This window comes from Peromyscus leucopus, chromosome 14 (genome assembly GCF_004664715.2).
Source record: "Peromyscus leucopus breed LL Stock chromosome 14, UCI_PerLeu_2.1, whole genome shotgun sequence".
Lineage (NCBI taxonomy): Eukaryota > Metazoa > Chordata > Mammalia > Rodentia > Cricetidae > Peromyscus > Peromyscus leucopus.
Window position 1 is genome coordinate 88,921,616 of NC_051075.1, and position 21,536 is coordinate 88,943,151.

At 39.8% G+C, this 21,536-nt stretch overlaps 1 protein-coding gene across 6 annotated transcripts in view; it reads right to left on the reverse strand.

The window, feature by feature from the left end:
- The window catches only part of Myo5a (myosin VA), a 155,787-nt gene that overhangs the window by 51,297 nt on the left and 82,954 nt on the right, over positions 1-21,536 (reverse strand). For all 6 annotated transcript variants that reach the window (XM_037210948.1, XM_037210949.1, XM_028865129.2 and 3 more), the window contains exons 14-22: positions 20,024-20,107; positions 14,729-14,890; positions 14,120-14,217; positions 11,124-11,210; positions 10,930-11,038; positions 7,828-8,039; positions 6,865-7,021; positions 3,818-4,057; positions 1,074-1,322 (exon numbers count right to left, since the gene is read on the reverse strand). In XM_037210948.1, the coding sequence (XP_037066843.1) occupies positions 1,074-1,322; positions 3,818-4,057; positions 6,865-7,021; positions 7,828-8,039; positions 10,930-11,038; positions 11,124-11,210; positions 14,120-14,217; positions 14,729-14,890; positions 20,024-20,107 (1,398 nt within the window). The remainder of the gene's footprint in view (positions 1-1,073; positions 1,323-3,817; positions 4,058-6,864; positions 7,022-7,827; positions 8,040-10,929; positions 11,039-11,123; positions 11,211-14,119; positions 14,218-14,728; positions 14,891-20,023; positions 20,108-21,536) is intronic.

The following is a 21,536-nucleotide window of genomic DNA, read 5'->3' on the forward strand; positions in this document are numbered from 1 at the left end:
AAAAAAAAAAAAAAAAAAAAAAAAAGAAGCAAGTGAGGATTATTCAGTTGCCGCTGACAATTCAGCTGTTTTCATCTACAGAAGGTGATCCCTGTGGACTCATTCACATCAATTACTACTTCTCAGGCAGCCCAATTGCAAGGGTCTTTTAGAAATGTTTAAATACATGTTTTTACCATTACTTGGGAGCCCTGCAATTTCCCATGGTCAACGAGTTTTTACATAAGCTAAATTCATAGCACGGAAGCATGGATGAGACTGAGCATTTGGGGACTTCCATCTGCTCAGCAGCTCCTGCCAAGCTTTCTCTGACTTGGACTTAACTCAGTTTAACACAGGTCTCCATAGGAATTCAAACTATATATAAGTTCAGGGACTAACAGGTCACTGTTTGATCTACCTCAGAATCATGGCATCCCTTATCAAGAATAAGGATGCTACATCTCAAGAAGTTCACACTGAAAGAGTCTGTAATCAATGCTATGATGTGACTGTCTTCTCTCAATGTCCTTAAATTCACTGTTAATATCTGCAGGTGGGACCTTAGGGAGACAACTGGGTTATAAAAACTGTGCCCTTATGAACGGGGTAACCTATTTATGGATTAATTAATGTACTACTGAGGGAGTGGTTTCGCTATAAAAGTGGCATACCTGTTCTCCCTTGCCATGTGATCCCCTGATATTATGATGTAACCAAAAAATCTTCACCAGATGCTGGTACGTCTTAGCCTCCAGAAATACGGTGATGTAAGCCTCTAATCTTTATAAATACCTAGTCTGAGGCATTTTGTTATAGCAACAGAAAACTAAGATAGTACATAGACATGAATTTCATTGCTGAAACATTGCTTTGTTTCTGTTCTTACTAGAGCTAAATGTTCTACCTTAAGACTATGGCCCACTTGTTGATTATGGGGCCGAGATGTTTGGGAAACATCAGTATGAACTACAAACCCTCTGGAATTTACATCATGTCTTTGATTAAAATGAATATAGAGTCACATGGACCAGGGCAGGATGATAGCATTTACTCTGCACAGAGGGCAATGGGGATAAGAACACTGCTCCTACCTGCTCAGTTTCTTGTTTGTATTTATCTGCTCGTTCTTCAATGCATTTTTTCTCTGATCGTGTTTGTTCCAGGTCTTTGCGGAGTTTGGCAATTTCTTCCTGTAGACTAAGGACCCGCCCAGTGGCAACCTTAGCTTCCTCTTCACTTAGATGAAGACGTTCTACATCGTTTCGTAGTTTTTCAGTCTCAGAGTTGTATAGTCCTTCCAGATTGGTCAGTTTCTCCATGAGGCATTTGTAGTCTTTATTCTTTAAATACAAACATCAATAACAATAAGTAAACACTTACAATATGAATGGCCAAATGTATGCAGTAAGAAAACCATACTGATTAGATTCTTCTAGGCTTTGATTAATTACATTCCTTTAGGTTTTTCCTTTTGCTTTGTTTTGGAGACTGGGTCTTACTATTTAGTCCAACTGCTCCAGAACTTGTGTAACCCAAAAGCCTAGAACTCAGGATCTTCTGCCTCAAATTATAGGTGTGCACCACCAAGTCTAGCCATGAATTCCTTTTTTTTTTTTTTTTTTTTTGAGACAGGGTCTTAATGTAGACCAGGCTGCCTCAAACTCATAAAGATCCACTTGCCTCTGTCTCTGCCTCTGAGCTGCTAGGATTAAAGGAATGTTATACCATGCCATTCAAGCTATGAATTCTTGTTACATCATTACAGCACTGAGATAGGATCTGGCCAAATTTGCTATACTAAAATGATCATAATATACCTGGCATTAAAAACAACATTGAGCTGGGCATGGTGGTACACCCTTTTAATCCCAGCAATTAGGAGGCAGAGGCAGGTGGACCTCTGTGAGTTCAAGGCCAGCCTGGTCTAAAGAGTAAGTTCTAGTACAGCCAGAGCAAAAATAGTAAAAACTTGTGTCAAGAACAAAAACAAAAACAAAAACCCACAAACAAAAAAACCTCAATAACATTGAGCATCTGAACCAGGACATAGTAACAACACATTTACTTAGTGTAAGTAGTTAAGGATATGGGCATTAGTTCTACCTGCTCAGCACTTTCCATAACCTAACCAATGGCTTCTTCATCATACAAATAGTTAACAGCACAGAGCAATTAATTCTGCTTTATATGATATGCAACATAGATATGATTTTCTCATAATCATAGGGTTTCATAGTAAATTCTTAAGTTCCTAATTTTTAAAAAGGATTTATTTATGTACTTTATGCATACAGGTGTTTTGTCTGTATATACACTTGCACACCAGAAGAGGGAATTGGATCCCATGGGACTATAGCTATAGATGGTTGTGAGCCTCCATGTGGGTGCTGGGAATTGAACTCAGGATTCCCGAAAGAGTAGCCAGTGCTCTTAACTGCTGAACCATCCCTCCAGCCCCATAGTTTCCTAATTTTTAATCCAGAAGTAAGGGAAGGGGCTAGAGAGATGGCTTGCTGGTTAAGGGCACTGGCTGTTCTTCCAAATCTGGTTCAATTTTCAGCACCCACACAGGGGTTTACAACCATCTGTAACTCCAGTTTCAGGGAATCTGACCTTCTGACCTCCACAGGCACTGCACACACATGGTACACAGACATACATACAGGCAAAATATCAATACACATAAAATTAAAATAAATAATAATTAATTAAAAATAAGAGAATGGACACTTGCCTTTTGAAATGTTAGAGTAATATTAAAAACCATGTACTAAACCTGGGTGTGGTAACACAAACGTGCAATTCCAGCTACTTGTTGGGCAGAAACAGGAGGACTACAACTTTAAGGCTAGCCTGTGTAATTCAATAAGGGCCTCTCTTTAAAAAAAAAAAGAAAAAACTGGGCAGTTGTAGGCATGCCTTTAATCCCAGCACTCAGGAGGCAGAGACAGGCAGATCTCTATGAGTTCAAAGCCAGCCTGGTCTACAAAGCAAGTTCCAGGACAGGCTCCAAAGCTACAGAGAAACCCTGTTTTGAAAAAAACAAAAAACAAAAACAAACAAAACAAAACAAAAAAGACTATGGAGATATATATACATATATATATATAAGAATTTATATTTATTTGTTGTTTTGAGACATAATCTCACACTGTAACCCAGGGTAGCCTTGAATTGGAGGCAGTTCTCCCATCTCAGCCTCCTGCATACCTATAATACAGATTTAAGCTACTACATTTATTTTAAGGCTTGAGATTTTAGCTCAGTGATAGTATCTGCCTACTATAGGTCAGAACTTGGGGCTAATACAAAAAAAAAATAAGCATGAGCTAGGTAGAAGAAAAGTAAGAATGATAAAGTATGCTAAAAATCTTAAAATTCCTCTTATTTCCCTCATAAAACCTTTCTGATGAATCCCATTTCATTTTCACCCATCTCTCCTTGCTATCCTTATCTCTTACATATTCTTAACTATTGCTATATTATTTGCATGTACTAAAATACTATTTAGTAACTACTGTTAAGCAAGAGAATTTTCTCTCTGCCAATAGACTGGGCCCCTCAGAAGCCTGTACATCTTCCTGCTTCTCTTGCGATTGCTGTACCAAACAACCATTGAGAGGCGAAAAACAGATAAGGGGCAGTGGTCAGACTTCGGTCAAGCATACATTATAATATGATCCATGATCACAGAGGTCTGGAGCAGGGTGTTTTAAAAAGTAAATTCCTGTCTGTTCCTTTCCTTCAGGGTAAAGTCAAGAAGAGAGGCCACTAGAAACAACCCAGTGGGTCTCTTCTGCTGTGCTCTAGCGTTAGGGCTCCTTTAAAAACACACCTGCTCATCCACTTTGCGCTGCAGCTGCATAATCTTGTTTTCCATGCCAATGTGGAGCTTCTTGTAGCGTTCCACAGAGCGAGCCTCAATTTTCAGTTTCTTCAGCTCGCGCTTGGCCATCATTCGCCGGAAGCAGCACTGAAGGTAGATGATGGCTTGCATGGTCTTCTTATAATGTGTACGAGCCAGCCAGCCACGGACACGTTTCTGGATGATGACTGCTTTGTGCTCACGGAGTATCTGCAGAAAAAGATAGATAACCTGAGTCTCTCTAGACTTGACTCAAAATTCAAGTCTATCCACCTATGTATGCCAAACTGAGAATCTATACCCAGAGAGAAGGACAAAAATTGAATCAACAGTGTTTTTATGTGGATTATACATCACAGAAATATAAAGGTACATCAATTAATATATATATATATATACACACACACACACACATATTTCTCAAATCACCTTTCAATGTCCACTTTTCTAGTTACATTACACACACACACACACACACACACACACACACACACATACACACACACACACAACTATAAACAAAAATACACAGAATTGGAACCAGATTGCAAAAGGGAAAAAAAATTCTACAAAGAACATAAAAAATACATGTTTCCTTATTGGTGTATGACTTCTGCTGGTAAGAGATCTTATAAAACTAAGAACCAGGTACTTTATGCACGATGTGCTATTGAAATAAAAGATTGTCCTGCTTCACTGCTTCACTGTATATTAGGCCTGAACTTGAGGTCATGGGGCGGCCAGCAAGCTAGCTGAGAGGCTGACACCTGAGACAGTCAAAGGTTATTAATGACTTACTGACCTCACTCCTGAAACTCAGGAGGTGACAGTCTGTTTGTTTGTTTGAAACAGGGTCTTTCTGGGTAGCCCTGTTCACCTGAAACTCACTATGTAGACTAGGCTGGCACTGAACTCATGGAGGTCTACCTGCTGAATGCTGGGATTAAAGGCATGTGCCACCTCCTCAGCCTAAAGCCGCTGCTCTTGTATGCCACATTTGAGGTTTATCATTTCCTACTGCTGTTGTTTCTAATGCCCCAGGAATCTGTTGTGGATGCCAAGGTAAAGGCACAAAGCTTGAAAGGAAAAGCTAAACACAAGAAAATGTACATCAAAGCAATCCTCCTTTGACTCTTACAAAGTCACGATAGTCTCTTAAACTTTTACACAACTTAGAAGAAGATGGCTACCTTACGAGACAAATTTCTTGTCACTGAAGGCCATTGAGCAGAGACAATGCGAACAATTTTTAGGAAAGAGGTTTTTTTTCCCTGGAACCCACATGATGAAAAGAATCAAGTCCTACAAGATGTCCTCTGACACCTGCACTGACACAGTGGCACACGTGTGTATACCCTCTCTATGCACGCACACACACATACACACACACACACACACACACACACACACACGCACGCACGCACGCACGCACGCACGCACGCACGCATGCACGCAGGTGATCTATGATCTACGGGGTAACAGTAACTCTAAGACAGAAAGGATACTTGTCAGGACAAGAGCGTGGCTTAGTAGAAGATGCATGGTTAGCATGCATGAAACCTTGAATTCAACCCCGGTGCCTCATGTAAAAAAGATTATTTGTCGGGCTTGTAAGATGGCTTAGTGGGTACGAATTGTTTGCTACACAAACATGAAGACTTAGGCTCGAGTTCTCAGCACCCACATAAGATACATGGATGCATGTCCCCGTAAGCCTAGCACTGGGAGGTAGAGAAGTTGATCTTGGGGGTTCACTGGCCGACCAGCCTGGCCAAGGCTATGAGCTTCAGGCTCAGTAAGAGGCTGTCTCAAGGCAATAAGTAAGACAACCCAAGTCCTGCTCTGGTCTCTATGTAGGTATGCACAACTTGCATATATACACACTGACAAGCCTGCAAAACACACACACACACACACACACACACACACACACACACAATCAAAAAATGTACCACATTCCAGTTAATGTATTTTAATCATACAAATGTTACAGTTATTTCCTCTTCACATGCTAAGTTCTCCTAAGCTTTTCTCATTCTCAGGTTGACCTTCTGTCCCCTGCCATATATTTAACCTATTTGTGTACTTTACCTCTCTGTAGCTGTCTGAATAATGGGCCTCAACAACACAATGTCCTAATCCTTACAACTTGTAGCTGTCATTTTATTTGGAAAAAGGGGCTTTGTAGATGTAACTAGGTTAAGGTTCTTGAGATAGGGATATTATCCTTGATTAGGAAGGTTGGACCTAAATATCATCATAATTTAAAAAATATCTTAAAGAACAATTATTGGGGGAGCATATGTGTGAGCTGATTCTCTCCTTCCACAGTGTGGGTTCCAGGGATCGAACCAGTCCCGTGATTATTTTTTGTAAGAGACTAAAGATATAAAGACAGAGCAGAGATAGGGACAATGTGGCCACAGATACAGGAGTGCAGGCCACCACTGGAAAGGACAAGGAATATATTCTGTCTTTGGGCTTTGGAGAATGTGGTATTGCTGATACCTTGATTATAGCCCAGTGTTTTTGGACTTTTGGCCTTCAGAAAGCTGAGAAAATAAGTTCTGTTGTTTTCATCAACCAAGTTGGTGATTTTTATTTCACATTTACTTTTTTAATTAATTTAAAATTTAAATTTTAAAACTATACAAACATATGGAAAGGGAAGTATATATATATTTTTGGTTTTTCAAGACAGGGTTTCTCTGTGTAGCTTTGCACCTTTCCTGGGACTCACTTGGTAGTCCAGGCTGGCCTCGAACTCACAGAGATCCACCTGGCTCTGCCTCCCGAGTGCTGGGATTAAAGGCGTGCGCCACCACTGCCTGGCTATTTTCTTTTCTATTGTCTTGTTAACAAGTATATCTAATTACTTAATATGAGCATGCATTTCAATTGGTGGTTTTCTCCACATGGCTTCTCTGTCCACAGCAGTCTCTACGGTACTTTGTACAGACAGAAAATATAATTAATGTTACTGGAATGCGTGAACAAACTTGAAAACAGCATCTTACCTTGCGATATCTATTTCTTGCCAAATAGCCTCTCAAATAAGACTGAAGAACAACAGTGGCAGCTCGTCGAATCTTGTACCTCCTGCGGACCACATACATGCGCCAGAACTTTTGAATGGTGGTTGCTGCCTTGGTCCTGCGCAGAAACTTGGCATAGCTGGCCAAAGAAAACAGTTGTGTACTGTCAGTCATCAAGACTGCAAAACATCCGTATCCCTGTCTTAGGTAGCCTGAGCAGAACCTCACTGTTTCTCTAATGTTCACGGCAAACACACACTTACATTAACTTACATGGGCTCAGCAATGTGTAGCTTCTGAAGTATTTTTTCACTGAGTTTCCCTAATTTTGAAAGGCAGGATGTCCCATATTGTCACATTTCACAATAAAGAAAAGGAAGTTCATAAAGCTTAAAACTTCATAAAATTAGTGCTGGGCGGTGGTGGCGCACGCCTTTAATCCCAGCACCCGGGAGGCAGAGGCAGGCGGATCTCTGTGAGTTCGAGGCCAGCCTGGGCTACCAAGTGAGTTCCAGGAAAGGCGCAAAGCTACACAGAGAAACCCTGTCTTGAAAAACCAAAAAAAAAAAAAAAAAACTTCATAAAATTAAAACTGTTTGTATATGTAACCACACTGAAATATAGCTACTTGTTAGAACATTTTTGTTAATTGCTCCTCCATAGAGTCAAGATTAACTGTCTCATATTCATGGCTGTTTCAATTTATATACACTTTCTTCAAGTTCCATGTTATGGTAAAAGATACAAATTCTAAGGACCCAAGTTGGTAGCAATTCAAATCTGAATTATTGTTAAGTCTATGTGAAATTTTATTCTTTTTAATTGTCTTGTAAGTTAATTTGTTGTGCTTTGACATGAATAATGAGTGAGATGCTATCTTCACAGGTAGGGCGTCATTCAGACCACCTGTCCTGGACGGACCCTGAGTCAGCTGAGGAGACCTACCATCGAGCCTGATAGCCCCGCACATATCGCTGCACCGTGATGGCCGCCCTCTGCATGCACAGGTATTTCTTCCTTAGCAGCCACCCACGGATGGTCTTCTGGATCCGGATGCAGGCAGCCCTCAATTTGTCAGCCCTCAATTTTTCTAGATAGGCCACTTGACCGGCACGGAAAAAGATCTTCGTCTTACCAAACTGGTATTTGTCCTTGTCCTATTTTAGAAGTAAAAATACAAAGAGAAACAATGACCTTATAAAAGAAATTCAAGATGGGGAAAAGACAATCCAGAAGCAGAATTAGTAAAAGGATGAATCTATTATCGAAAACCTGGGTTACATCTCAATGAACTAATGGAGCCAGATTTTTTTTTTTTTTTTTTTGTAATCCTACTTAAGTTGTGTAAATAAAAATGATTTTAGGGAAAATGGTAGCCTAAGAGTTATTTTCCAGAATTATTCTACCTGGAAATAATATCTGGGCCCCAAACTGGCTGTGGGTTCTATGCAGCTATTATCTGCTTGTTTGAATTTTAAACCTCTTAAGGAGATGAAGATGCTGACAGTCCCTCTGACTGACCCGCTGTAAGATTACATCAGTCTGTATAATCCATGAGCAGCTGAAGAAACAAAAACACCAGCGTGAAGAATAAGGCAGGAAGAAAGCACACAAAATAAAAAGTTAAAAAAAAAAAAAAAGCCAACAATTCCTCCAAATCCCTGTGTTCATATTAAGGGTATGCTTCTAAATAGTTATCACTTTGCTTCAACAGTATCTAAAAAACAAATGCAAGCTCATAAATGTGTTTAAAATCTTTTACAGATTGCCAATTTTTTCATAAGAAATACAATTATTTATATTGCATTGACTTTTGTGCATACGCAGAGCTATAGAGTAGATAGAGATATTCATGTGATTTAGGGTGATTCACCTCAGATGTAAGCATGCAAATCATTAACCATTTTCATATAAAAAGAACAATGGAATTTACATATACTAATCACTACTGTGTCAGAAATTCTAAGCAAAAATAAACTCAGTTTTTGCTGTAAGCACATATTCCTTTAAACATAAAGTTAAAAAATCAGAAACTGTAACATATATCTGAAAAGTCTAAAATCATTTAATAGCTTTTGCACAGGAACCCTAGCTAGGTGCTCTCTCACTGTCCCATCTTACCTCAGCTACTCCCTCTGCCTCCATTGGATCCAGGCCTGGAGTGGTCTGGGTGAGGAGGCAGGTGCATGACTGTCTCAGCTTTCTGTTCCATATTCCCATCTGAACCCAAATTCGAAAGGAATTGGGCCAAACTCAAAAAACAAAAACAAAAACCCCACTAGATCTTAAAAAGCATTACATCCTTAGAGAAGGATGGGATCCTTAGTTACAGATGGGATCTGTAATTCTCTCAAAGGGGAAAAATCATCAAAGAAGAATTACATTTAATTAATAGTTAGTAATTATGACTAACTACTTCATAGTGAGGCACAAGTAAAATTAATTTTTAAACAACCTTATCATGATCTCAAACTCATGAAGACTCAGATTAGAGATTTTCTATGTGTACTGTGGGGGCCCGGGGAACTGTTAAAAATGCAAATTATAAGGGATTTAGTTCAGTGGTAAAACATTTACCTAGCATATGCAAAGCCCTGGGTTCTATCACAAGCACAGAAAATAAATAAATAAATAAACAAATAAATAAATAAAGTGTGGGGGGAAATGGTGTTCAATTATTGGGCCATCCCAGACCTACTGAATCAGAAATTCTAGAGGTAGAGGCCAGCAATCTGTGTCTAGCAAGCCCTCCAGGTGACTACACACAATAATCTGAGAACTTCTTAGACAGATATGTAATTATCCATCTATTCTAATAATTTCTCTATTATCTGATACACAACTCTTACCCTGTCAAAGGCCACCTTACTGTTTCCTTTCCCAAAAATTTGTATGTGTGTCAGTGTTTTGCTTGCACGTACATAATGTGCACTATGTGCAAGACTAGTGTCTGTAGAGTCCAAAAGAAGGTGCTGGATCCTTGGAACTTGAAGAATGGTTGTGAGCTGCCATGTGGGTGCTGGGAACCAAATCTAGGTCCTCTGCAAAAACAGCGGGTGCTTTTAACTTCAGAGCTCTCTTTCTATCTCTAAAGACTTAATTTTTTAATGCGTCTATATGAGTGTATGCCATGTGTGTACGAGTATTCACCTAAGTCAGAAGAGGGCATTGGATCTCCTGGAGCTGGAGTTGCAGTTGCACGCCACCCAATGTGAGTGCTGGGAACTGAACACAGTTTTCTGCAACAGCAGCAGGAGCTCATAAGTGCTTCTCCAACCACTTTAGCACATTCTGTATTTTCTACTTTTTTTTTTATAGCTTATTTCCATTTTATCTAAACATACCCCTTCTTCAGGGCCTGACTCAAATCCCACTCCTCATGAAAGTATTCTTCCTTCTCATGATTGGATATGATTTTGCCTTCTTTTGATATCTGTCCTACTTCCTCTGCATTTTTTTTGTCATTTTTTTATTTTAAGATTTTTAGTTATATGCATGCGTATGTGTCTCTGTGCATGTAAATTTAAGTATCCAAGAATGCCAGAGATGTTGGCTCCCTCAGGAGCTAGTGTAACAGGTGGTTGTGGGCTATCCTACACAGGTCCTAGAAAACGGATTCAAGTCCTCTGGAGTCCAGCATGCACTCTTCTACTGAGCCTTATCTCCAGTCCTCACTCAATATTTAATGTAGACATAATCATCTGCATGCTCATCTTTAAAGTGCATTACTTGTCTTTGAAATAAAAATGGACTTTTCCCCTTAATTTTGTTGACAATGATCAAACTATCTAAAATGAACCCCAAGTCTGAGCCCAGCCATTTTTAAAACAGTTTCCTGGTGTTGGCTGTCAGTACCCACATTACTGCTAGCACACTAAACACAGTGAGTCTCACTTGACCTCTAGGTCAGGTGTTTTCCTGCTTAACCAACCCCAAATAACGTGGGGCATGGTATTTAACACATAAGTATGCAGAGCTTTTACAGCTCAGAACCACAAGGTCTTGGGCTAATACCTCTCAGAAACATTAAGTGAAAATCATTCTCACCAATATCAGTTTCTCTAATACATTCTTGCACGTTTGCTTTCTATCTCCCAGCACATCCTTTTGCTTCATTAGGACCCGATACCGGCTGAAAAACTCTTGATAAGTCCACCTAGAACAGAAGCCCACAACAGCTTAAAGATTCAAGCAACACTGCTCCCCCAGAGCTCCCTTATATCTGCAGACCGTGGGCTCACCGTGAGGGAAAACCCGCTGCACTGATTCGGATGGTCTCCAGGACACCACATGCTCTTAGTTGCTGCACTGCCCTTTTCTCATCAAATCTGCATGGAAAAACAAAAGCTGTTAGCCCACAAGACCCAGGCTGTCCAAGGTAAGATTCTTTTGTCAGGAGCCACATACATAAAATAGAAAAGAAAGCATTCAAAAGCTAGAACAGTGATCAAAATGAAAACCTCCATGAAACAGTAGGGAAGAGACATGTAGCAATAAAAATAGAGCTGTAGAGAGCTCCTCCAGTTCACACACTATAGTATCCTAAGGAAGTTCACTGAGCATACTAGAAAGAAAGAAGACAGAATTCTCTCTCTTTGCCCATCCTGTAATGAGTGTGCAATCATGGCTTAGCCTGACTAAAAATGCTCAGATTTCATTAGCTCAGTACATAGACCTCCCCTAGGATAAAGATTGACGAAAAGACATATTAAACATGTCCCATTCAGTTATTTAAAAGAGCAACTTTTTAGAAGCAGGCGGATCTCTATGAGTTTGAGGACAGCCTGGTCTACAGAGTAAGTTTTAAGACAGCCTATTCACAAAGAAACCCTGTCTCAGAACAACAACAACAAAAAAGCAACAACTTTTGTTTTTCTACAAGCTGCTTACTGTGCACATACAGAATACTTATAGTAGTCACAGCAATGAAAATATATCTATTTTATTACATCTCACATTTATTTCATCCTAAGCATCGTGGTTTGAATGAGAATGGCCCACATAGGCTCATACATTTGAATACTTGGTCCCCAGTTGGTGGAAATGCTTAGGAAGGATTAGGAGGTGTGGCCTTGTTGGAGAAGGTGTCACTGCCATTCCCAGCCCCTGCCATTCCCAGCTAGCTCTCTCTGTCTCTCTGCCTTGTGCTCTCAGCATGGGTTCAGCACCACGCCTGCCTGTCTGCTGCCATGCTTCTGCTATGATGGGCATGGACTCTAAACCTCTGCAACTGTGAACTCCAAATTCATCTCTTATAAGTTGGTCATGACATTTTTGTCTTGTCAAATAGAAAATGAACTAATACACTAAAAAAAAAAAAGGCATGTTAACATTAAAAGGACACTAAATGAAGCAGCCAAAAGTTCCTCTTCTGGCCAGATGACTGTCTGTTGGTTTCATGACTAAGCTCTGAGTATCTACCCAAGCCCGTCCTGTGCTGTCTTCTCAGGCCCTGGAGTGCTGCTAGGAGATGGGGCTTGCTAGAACAAGTTCACAGTGAAGGTGGAAACCTCTTCCTGCTCCCCACTTCCTCCAGAGAGAGGCTCTTGATGATGATGAGGATGGCAGACTTCCAGGACTACCCTCAAATCAGAGGCAGAATCTGCAGAGGAGGCCAGCAAGACCATCCGGATATTCACTGATACACTGTAAAGTAGGGGTACAACCTTGAGTCTATATGGCTGGTCTTTTAATTTTTTTAATCTATATATCTATATCTATATCTATCTATCTATATCTATATATATCTATATATATATATCTATATCTATATATATATAAGCCTGAATGTATATCTGTATAACCCTTGAGTATCTGGTGCTCAGAGGCTAGAAGAGGATGTCAAATGACTTAAAATTGGAATGACAGATGGTTGTGAACTGTCATGTGGGTGCTGGGAGTCAAACCTAGGTACCTTGGAAGGGCAGTGCTCTTAACAGCTGAGCTATCTGTATAGCCTCATGGTTGGTCTTTAACAAAATATATTCAAAAATTCTTATTTGGCCCGGTATTTGTGGTTATTTATGGGGTAAAATGTGGTATTTCAATACATGTGCATAGTGATCAAATCATACACTTGATCTTTGGCCCACAGATTCTTCTAGAACTGTGTATCCTAATGAGGTACAGAAACCTTTGGCAAAACATACTTGACAGAAATTGTTATGAGAAATAAGAGGGGTTTAAGGAAGGGTAACTGGGAGAGACTGAAGGGAGCAAGGTGATGTAACTGTAATTTATTAAAACATATTTTCTAAAAAAGGACTGCTGTAACAACTTAAATGATTTAAATAGATTATGGACCATCTATATCATCAGATACTCTGCAGCCACTCAATCAATATGTAGATTAAATATTCATCTAGGAACAATCAGTGCTAGTAAGAGTGGAGATGAAATAGCAGTTACAGCATGAGACCCCATCTTGTTAGCCTCAGTCTCCCCCTGTGCCCCCCCCCCCCCCCCCCCCCCCCCCCCCCCCCCCCGCACACACACACACACGGGGAAAGAGGGCAATCTAACTAGTCCATTATGTGCCAATTTCCACTACTTATCTCTCCACTTATCTTCCTGAAAACCATCACAAGAATGTATATTATTCCTGTTTTTGTTTGTTTTTTGAGACAGGGTTTCTCTGTGTAGCTTTGCACCTTTCCTGGAACTCACTCTGTAGACCAGGCTAGCCTCAAACTCACAGAGATCCGCCTGCCTCTGCCTCCTGAGTGCTGGGATTAAAGGTGTGTACCACCATGGCCTGGCTATGATGGCTCAGCTGTTAAAGGCTAGGCTCACAACCAAAAATATTATTAAAGTTAGAAAAATATTTATATTTTTGAAATCATCTCCAGAAAGATTCACTTTCACCTCTGACTTGGTGTGGGAAGTAGGATGAGATTTTTGATACATTCTCTGGCTCCAACAGATTAAAAAAAAAAAAAAAAAAAAAAAAAAGCAGCAGGTAAGCCTTGGCCAAAAAGTCTTAGCCCAGCTAGCTCTGTTTTTAATGTCCAAATTAACAAAAAGCCTAGAAAGATCTCCAACAGAGATAAAGTCAAAACAGAATCAGAAATAACTGGTTGGGCTCAAAATTTCAAATCCTTAGAGAGTTAATTGCTAATTTGTTTTCATGTTCCCAAAAGGAAACAAAACCTAAAAATTTTATCAAGTAGTTGATTCCCTCTACAAGACACGAAGATTTTTCCGTAGAAGTCTTTCTCCTCATTTTGGTTTGACTTACGTGAATGGAAACTTGAAATCATTAGGCTTAATGCAGCGTACGTAGTGAGGAGTCGTGGCATTAAGGGTTTCCATAAGCAGGTGAAGAGAGTTCCGAAACTGCATGAGAAAGGGTTAAAAAAAATTCAAGTTTTGTTAGAGGCCAAAGACAATTTAAAAGTGTTCCTTCTTTGACATAAATGGAGGTGATTTTTTTAAACAATGAATTTAAAGCCATCTTCATGGGAGGGCACAGTTACTAAACAAGAGTTCTAGGGCTTTCATTTACATTTGCCTAAACTCTACATGTTCATTCTGCTAAATATGCATGTACCTTTATTCTACCCCTTTCTCTGTAGCTTCCTGTTGTGAGCTCCATTGTATGTGACTTATAATTTTGCTACTAGGGCAAATCATATTTTAATCATATAAGGCATGAACTGTGCTATGTAATACAAAGATAAGCTGCAGATTTCTTACTATTAGATAAGAAAGGAGCCGAGAACAGACGGAAGGACAGACAGAAAGGAAACATCACTGAGGACACAGTTAAGACTGGAGCTGTGGACCCGCGTCGGCCCTTTGCTGGAGCTGAAGGGAAGAACCTGGCAGCGGCAGCTCCTGAACTCACCTGGTGTCCCACTGTTTTCTTGTGCTCTTTGGCCGTCTGGCCAGGTCGGCCCTTGGTGGGCTTTACAGGAACTCGAGTGAGAGGCGTGCGCCCTGAAGAGGTGGCGGAGGTGGGACTGATGGCCTTCTCGTCATCTTGAAAGAGTTCTGGTAGCATCTTAAACTGTAAGTCAGAAATAGTAAAGAAAATTGTATTCTAGAACCAAGTGTGGAGGCAACACAGCTAAAATCCCAGCACTTGGGAGACAGAGAGAGAAAGATCATGAGTTCCAGGCCAGACTCAGCTAAGAAGTGACTTCAAGGCCAAATGAGACACCATCTCAAAAAACTAAATCAAAACAACAAAAACACATACCCTAAGCTCCAAATGGAAAGTAAGCCTTTGTAGACGCCCCATTATAGATGATAAACACTTATTCTTGTAGATAGCTATAGTAAGACCCACAGAAATAAGTCCTGTTTTAGGAGCCCAAAAATATAAGAGAAAGGACATATAAATGTCACAAATATATGGTGGAAAAATAAAATAAAATTCTACAACAATATTTGGGGTGAAACAAACTCAAAGTACTAAATACAGACCTGAAGATCTAACTAATCCAAAGAAAATATCAGTTAAACATACAACTGGTTTTGAACTATAATTATTTTATGAGAAAAATATTTATCAAGAGACTGAGTTTATTATCTCAGGTCTACAAGAGGTTTTATGCAGCAGAAGCAAAGGACTAGACTAGGTCTGCATGCATCTGAAGCTGTAAGTACTAACTCAAAACACCTGAGAATCTCAGCAGGCAGGCACTATGAACAAGCTTTCAATATTGAAATGTAAAAGTTAATGATGAATTAATAATTTTAAGGAAATAATTTGGATTGTATAAAAAAGGAGAAAACCCAGCTATTATCCTGTGTATATTTATATTTGACTTCAAGAAATTTAAAACTTTAGTGCAATTACCATAACTATATGTTTTTAAGATGGGGTTTCACTATGTCACCACAGGAACTAGCTCTGTAGATCAGGCTGATCTCAACCTCAGAAATCTGCCTTCCTCTGCCTCTCAAGTGCTGAGATTAAAGGCACTCACTATATAAGTGAGTGGATACTAGACAATGTAGTTGGATGAAAATTTCTGAAACAAATAAGACCTAAAACTAGTCTGCAGCAACATCCTGCTATATGAACACACCTTTCTAACACTGTTATATTCCATATAAATAAAAGTAATCATTTGTGCAAGTCAAGTCACACTTGTAAACACCAATTATATACTAATCTCAGATTATTTAGTGTAGTTGATATATTGTGCGCCCCAATAAACTTATCTGGGGGTCAGAGAACAAAACAGCTATAATATTAAAATAGAGGATAGGCAGAGGTAGCAGACGCCTTTAATCCTAGCATTCCAGAGGCAGAGATCCATCTGAATCTCTGTGAGTTCAAAGCCACACTGGAAACTGCCAGGCATGGTGACTCACGCCTTTAATCTCAGGAAGTGATGGCAGAAAGGTATATAAGGTGTGAGGACCAGGAACTAGCCTGGTTAAGCTTTTAGCCTTTTGAGCAGCAGTTCAGCTGAGACCCATTCGGATGAGGACACAGAGGCTTCCTATTTGAGGAAACAGGATCAGCTGAGGAGTTGGCAAGGTGAGTAGCTGTGACTTGTTCTGCTTCTCTGATATTTCAGCATTCACCCCAATACCTGGCTCCCGTGTTTTTTATTAATAAGATCCTTTAAGATTTATGTTACAATTTAGGAAAAAAATTTTCCTATGAGAAAAACAAAGTTATAAAAATAAAGTCATGTGATTTCATATTCTATAAATGTTTGGGGCTGGGATACAGTTAAGTAGCAGAGTGCTTCTTTGGCAAGTATAAGGTCACAGACTAAATCCTCAGTACCACAAAAAGGAAAGAAAAGTAAACACTCAGAAAAACCATCAGGGTAGTTAAAGAAGTTATCCATGGTGAGTCTAACCTAATGCCAGCCTATTAAACAAACACAAATACTCCCTGTTTTACAGAATAATTAATGTAGTCTAGCATGGTTGGCTATACAGAAGTAAAGAAAAGTTTTCTTGTAAGACAAAACTAAACCCACATTACAAAGAAGAAAAATTAGTTCCTAGAAGCTCTATATAAAAACTCAGCTGAGTGGTGGTGGCGCACACCTTTAATCCCAGCACTTAAGAGGCAGAGACAGGTGGATCTCTGTGGGTTCGGAGCCAGCCTGGTCTACAGAGCGAGTTCTGAGATAGCCAGGTCTATACAGAGAAATCCTGTCTCAGAAAAAGAGAAAAAGAAAAAAAAAAGTGGGATGATTCTGTGATAGCCATGTACTACAAATTCTTAGCTATGCTTCATTCTCAATAAATTGCTGGCTCCACATTAGCAGCTGCCAAAACCTCACTGTTATCTCTTCCCTGTGAAAGGTTTAATAGAACTAGGCTACCATGCCATGTTCACCAGTAGGTGCTACAATTTAACTTGGCATCTACACTATCCACCAGGTAACAGATTCGTTATCAGAGTTCAGAATACACACACACACACACACACACACACACACACACACACACACACACACACTTGAGGGTAGGACTACTTCTAATAGAAATTCTCAACTAAAATTCCCTGTATAACTTTCCCTTTTTGAAGAAAGTGCACTGCCAGGCATGGTGTGACACACTTACAACCCCAGTACTTGAGAAGGCAAAAGCATTATGAGTTTCATGATGACCTGGGTTATAGAGCAAAACCTGGTTAAGAAATTTGGTGTGGTGGCACATGTGTCTGTAGTCTTAGGAATTAGGTGGGAAATGGAGGCGGTTCAGAGTTCAAAGTCAGCCTCAGCTGCCCATCTACATAGTCTGAGGCCAGCCTAAACGACATCCTGTCTTAATAAGAACACAATAGTAAAATCAAACAAAGCTGGTGGATGACAGAACTGGTAAAGTGTTTGTCTTGCTGAGTTTGAGCTCCACCGGCCACATAAAAAGTTGGGCAAGGTGGCACATGCCTGTAATCCTAATAGGGAAGAGAAGACGGGAGGGCCCCTGGGGTTCACTGGTCACTCACTCTATGTTTACTGCCGAGCTCCCAATCAATGAAAGACTGCGTCTCAAAAGAAGTAGACAGTGTTCCTAAGGACAGCCTGAGACTGTCCTCCTGCCTCCGCACACATACGCATACACTTGAGCAGATGTGTCCCTGTGTGCATGCTTGTGCGTGCGTGGAACGTATACTTTGAATTACTGCACCAGGAACTTTTCTACAATGTATTCTTCAAAGGCTATTTTTCTTGAATCTTGTTCTGGTGCCTCTTCCGGCTGCCTCTGTTAATTGGAATATCTGGCTTCAGCTTCAGTAGTTTTTATCTACATGCTCTCTCAGTCTCATGCTTTAAAAAGCACTGAGTTCTGAAGCCCACAGCATTTCTACCACTGCTCTGCCTTTCCCTTTGACTTGCCTTTATTCCTCACTTCCCATATGACAGACACTCCTACCTGGCTACCTCACTTCCCATATGACACTCCTTCCTGGCTACCTCACTTCCCATATGACACTCCTACCTGGCTACCTCACTTCCCATATGACACTCCTACCTGGCTACCTCACTTCCCATATGACAGACACTCCTACCTGGCTACCTCACTTCCCATATGACATTCCTACCTGGCTACCTCACTTCCCATATGACATTTCTACCTGGCTATCTCCAATTCACATTTTAAGCAAAACAAACCTAAAACAGACACAAATGGATTTTACATTGTTATTATCACCAAAGCTTCAGTTCAAAACACAAAGCATAAACATCAGCAAACTGGCCCTTCCAAAAGAAGAAACTAGTACTGCATTACACCTGTTTTATACCAAGTTCAGAGAGATGATAAAGTTCAGGTCTCTTGGTTGAACTGCTGCAAAAACTGGGAACAAGAAAGGCCTTCCAACTTATGCAAATCAAAACCTATCCCTACTTCAACTGCAACAATAGTTCACAGACTGGCTTTCCCAATGACTCTTCAAATACACTCTTCAAATACCTTATGATTAAGGACCCAGTAGCCAAACAGGAAATTAAGAATAAAGACAGAGCTGATTATGGTACGTCTAGAATGAGAACCTGTGCTTTGTTTGAGCTAAATTATTTTGACAAAGTATTAACAACAGAATATCATGCCTACATGATAGATTAAAGTGATAAAGACCTGTGAATCACACTTTATGATTGTCACTGTAAAAAAAGTTGGCCTTGCACATCAATCCTATATGTTAAAAAAGTACTAACACTCAATGCTTGTTAAGGTTAAAAAAACTGATTTTTCTATAAACATTTGACTCATCTCTAAGGGTTAAAACTAGGATTTGGCCTTTATGTAATTTTTATATTATTAACATAATTGAATATAAAAAGTTGTTATTTTAAAAATGAGAATCCTCTTATCTATATACTATATCACAGATGTTAAGAGGATTCTCTTGAAATAAGCCAGAAAAACAAGAGTGCCAATCAGTGATCTATAAGGTTCACATGAATATTTTTACTTTTTAAGTGATTACTTGCAGCATCAAGGAACTGACTTCCTAGTGTGCTCCCTTGGGCTGACTGTGTGCCCCTCTCCCATCCAGTCCAGGTAAAGGCCAACAGGTGGTGGTACAGACCAACTTAATTAGTCATACTTCTTTGCCATCTGGAATATTCTTTCTCCTAGTGGAAAGCAGTGGTTCTAGTATTTGTTCTTCTGAAAAAATAATTCAAACACTTTGGGTCACATCTGAAATCACACCCATGATGACCTAGAGTCAATCTCCACTTAGATGGAGTGCAACAGGCATGTTTCTAAGAAATCCCTTCAAAACAACAGAGCAGAAAAACCCTCTTGTCTGCGTTTCTCACAAAGGCACAGGGGAGGGTAGAGCCACTGTGGAGACAACGATTTAGAGCTGGAAGACCACATGGTGGAGTGGTCAGGAGCAGGCTCTAAGCAAGACAGCCCGAGTTTAACCTAACTTGGGAACTTACCAGTCCTAAGTCCCTACACCTCAGCTCCTCATCTGTAGATGAGAGTAATGTAATACCACACCACTGTAAGAATCAGATATGTCAACATTTGAAAGGTACTCTGTATAGGACCAGACATATATTAAGCAAGTACTATATATTTGATAAATTAAAAACTTTTGATAAAAAATCGTGTTAGGAAAATCATTATTAGTATTAAAAGACTAATGCTAAAGCAATTTACATTTTACAGACTATATCCTGAAAAGAGTATGTCTATCCATGGTTACCTTGCTTGACTTAAGGACTTTAATTTGTTCTTCAAAAACGGTGTCTTTATTCTTTTCAAGAAAGCCTTCACACTGGTACTCCACCTGAAATCACATGAAAAAATATCTCCTTAACTGACAACACTTTTGAACAGATGCCGTCATCATCAACAAAGCATATTTCTTTGCCCAGGCTCTATGACTAGCTCTCAGCAAATGGTATTATCAGTCTTTTCTAAGAGGTCAGTACCATTTCCAGAGGGATGTGTGGTAATTCACTATAGTAAACCTGAGAAGATACACACAAAGGCCTCTAAGTCCTACCACAGAACTACCAGCACATCCATGCTTACTGCTGTACTATTCATAATAACTAAGAAGTGAAGCCAGTCTCAATGTTCATCAACAGATAAATGGATAAAGAAAATGTGGTACTTACATATACAATGAAATTTTATCCAGCTACAGTAAAAAATAAAATGTCATGAAATCATGACATCTGTAGGAAAACTGATACAACTGGAAATCATTATGTGAAGTGAAATAAGCCAAACAGAGAAAGACAAATACTTCATGTCTTCCCTCATCTGTAGATCCTAGATTTCAGAGTGTGTGTGTGTGTGTGTGTGTGTGTGTGTGTGTGTGTGTGTGTGTGTGTATGTGTTTCTATGCAGATATGAATATAGGTCATGAAACTAGAGAAGGGAACATAAGAGGGAAAAAGAGCTCTCAATTGGGAAGAAAGAAAAGGTAATGGAATAGATGTGACATGAAGGCAGAACTGTGGCTGTGGGATATGGAGGATGATCACAGGAGAAGGGCGGGGAACAGTGGAAAGGATGGAGAAGGGGATAAACAAGAACAAAGTATGTAAGAAAGAAGGATCAAGTGAAATCCATAGCACATACCAGGAATTTTAGCAACTATGAGGTAGAAGCAGGAATATTAGGAATTCAAGGTTGGCCTTAGCTACATAGTAAGTTTAAGACCAGCCTTAGCTACATAGACCTTGTCTCAAAATACAAAAATCCATTACCTTATATGTTAACTTAAAAAAACTAATAAAAATAGTAAAATAAAAGAGAAATATGTAGCCTAGTAAAAGTCTACAATTACCACTTTCCTAGATAAGTATGGCAGTGACTGCTGATAAACTGCTTTCAAAAATGACCAATCAATTCATGGGCAAGCAGGCTTGCAAGCTGCCCTCCCCCATGTTAAAGAGAGCCCCTTCCAGGCTGACCCAGCGTATCTTCTAAGCTAGTCCAGCATCTGCATCAAGCAGAAGTGTTACTCCTGTGCATCGGGACCCCTTTGGGGGTCAAAGTACCCTTCCACAGGGGTCACCTGAGGCCGTTGGAAAAGAGATACTTACAATACAATTGATAACAGTAGCAAAATTACAGTTATGAAGTAGTAACAAAAATAATTTTATGGTTGGGGGTCATCACAGCATGAGAAACTGTATTAAAGGGTCACAGCATTAGGAAGGTTGAGGACCACTACTCTGAAAAAAAGATTAAGTAGAGAGAAT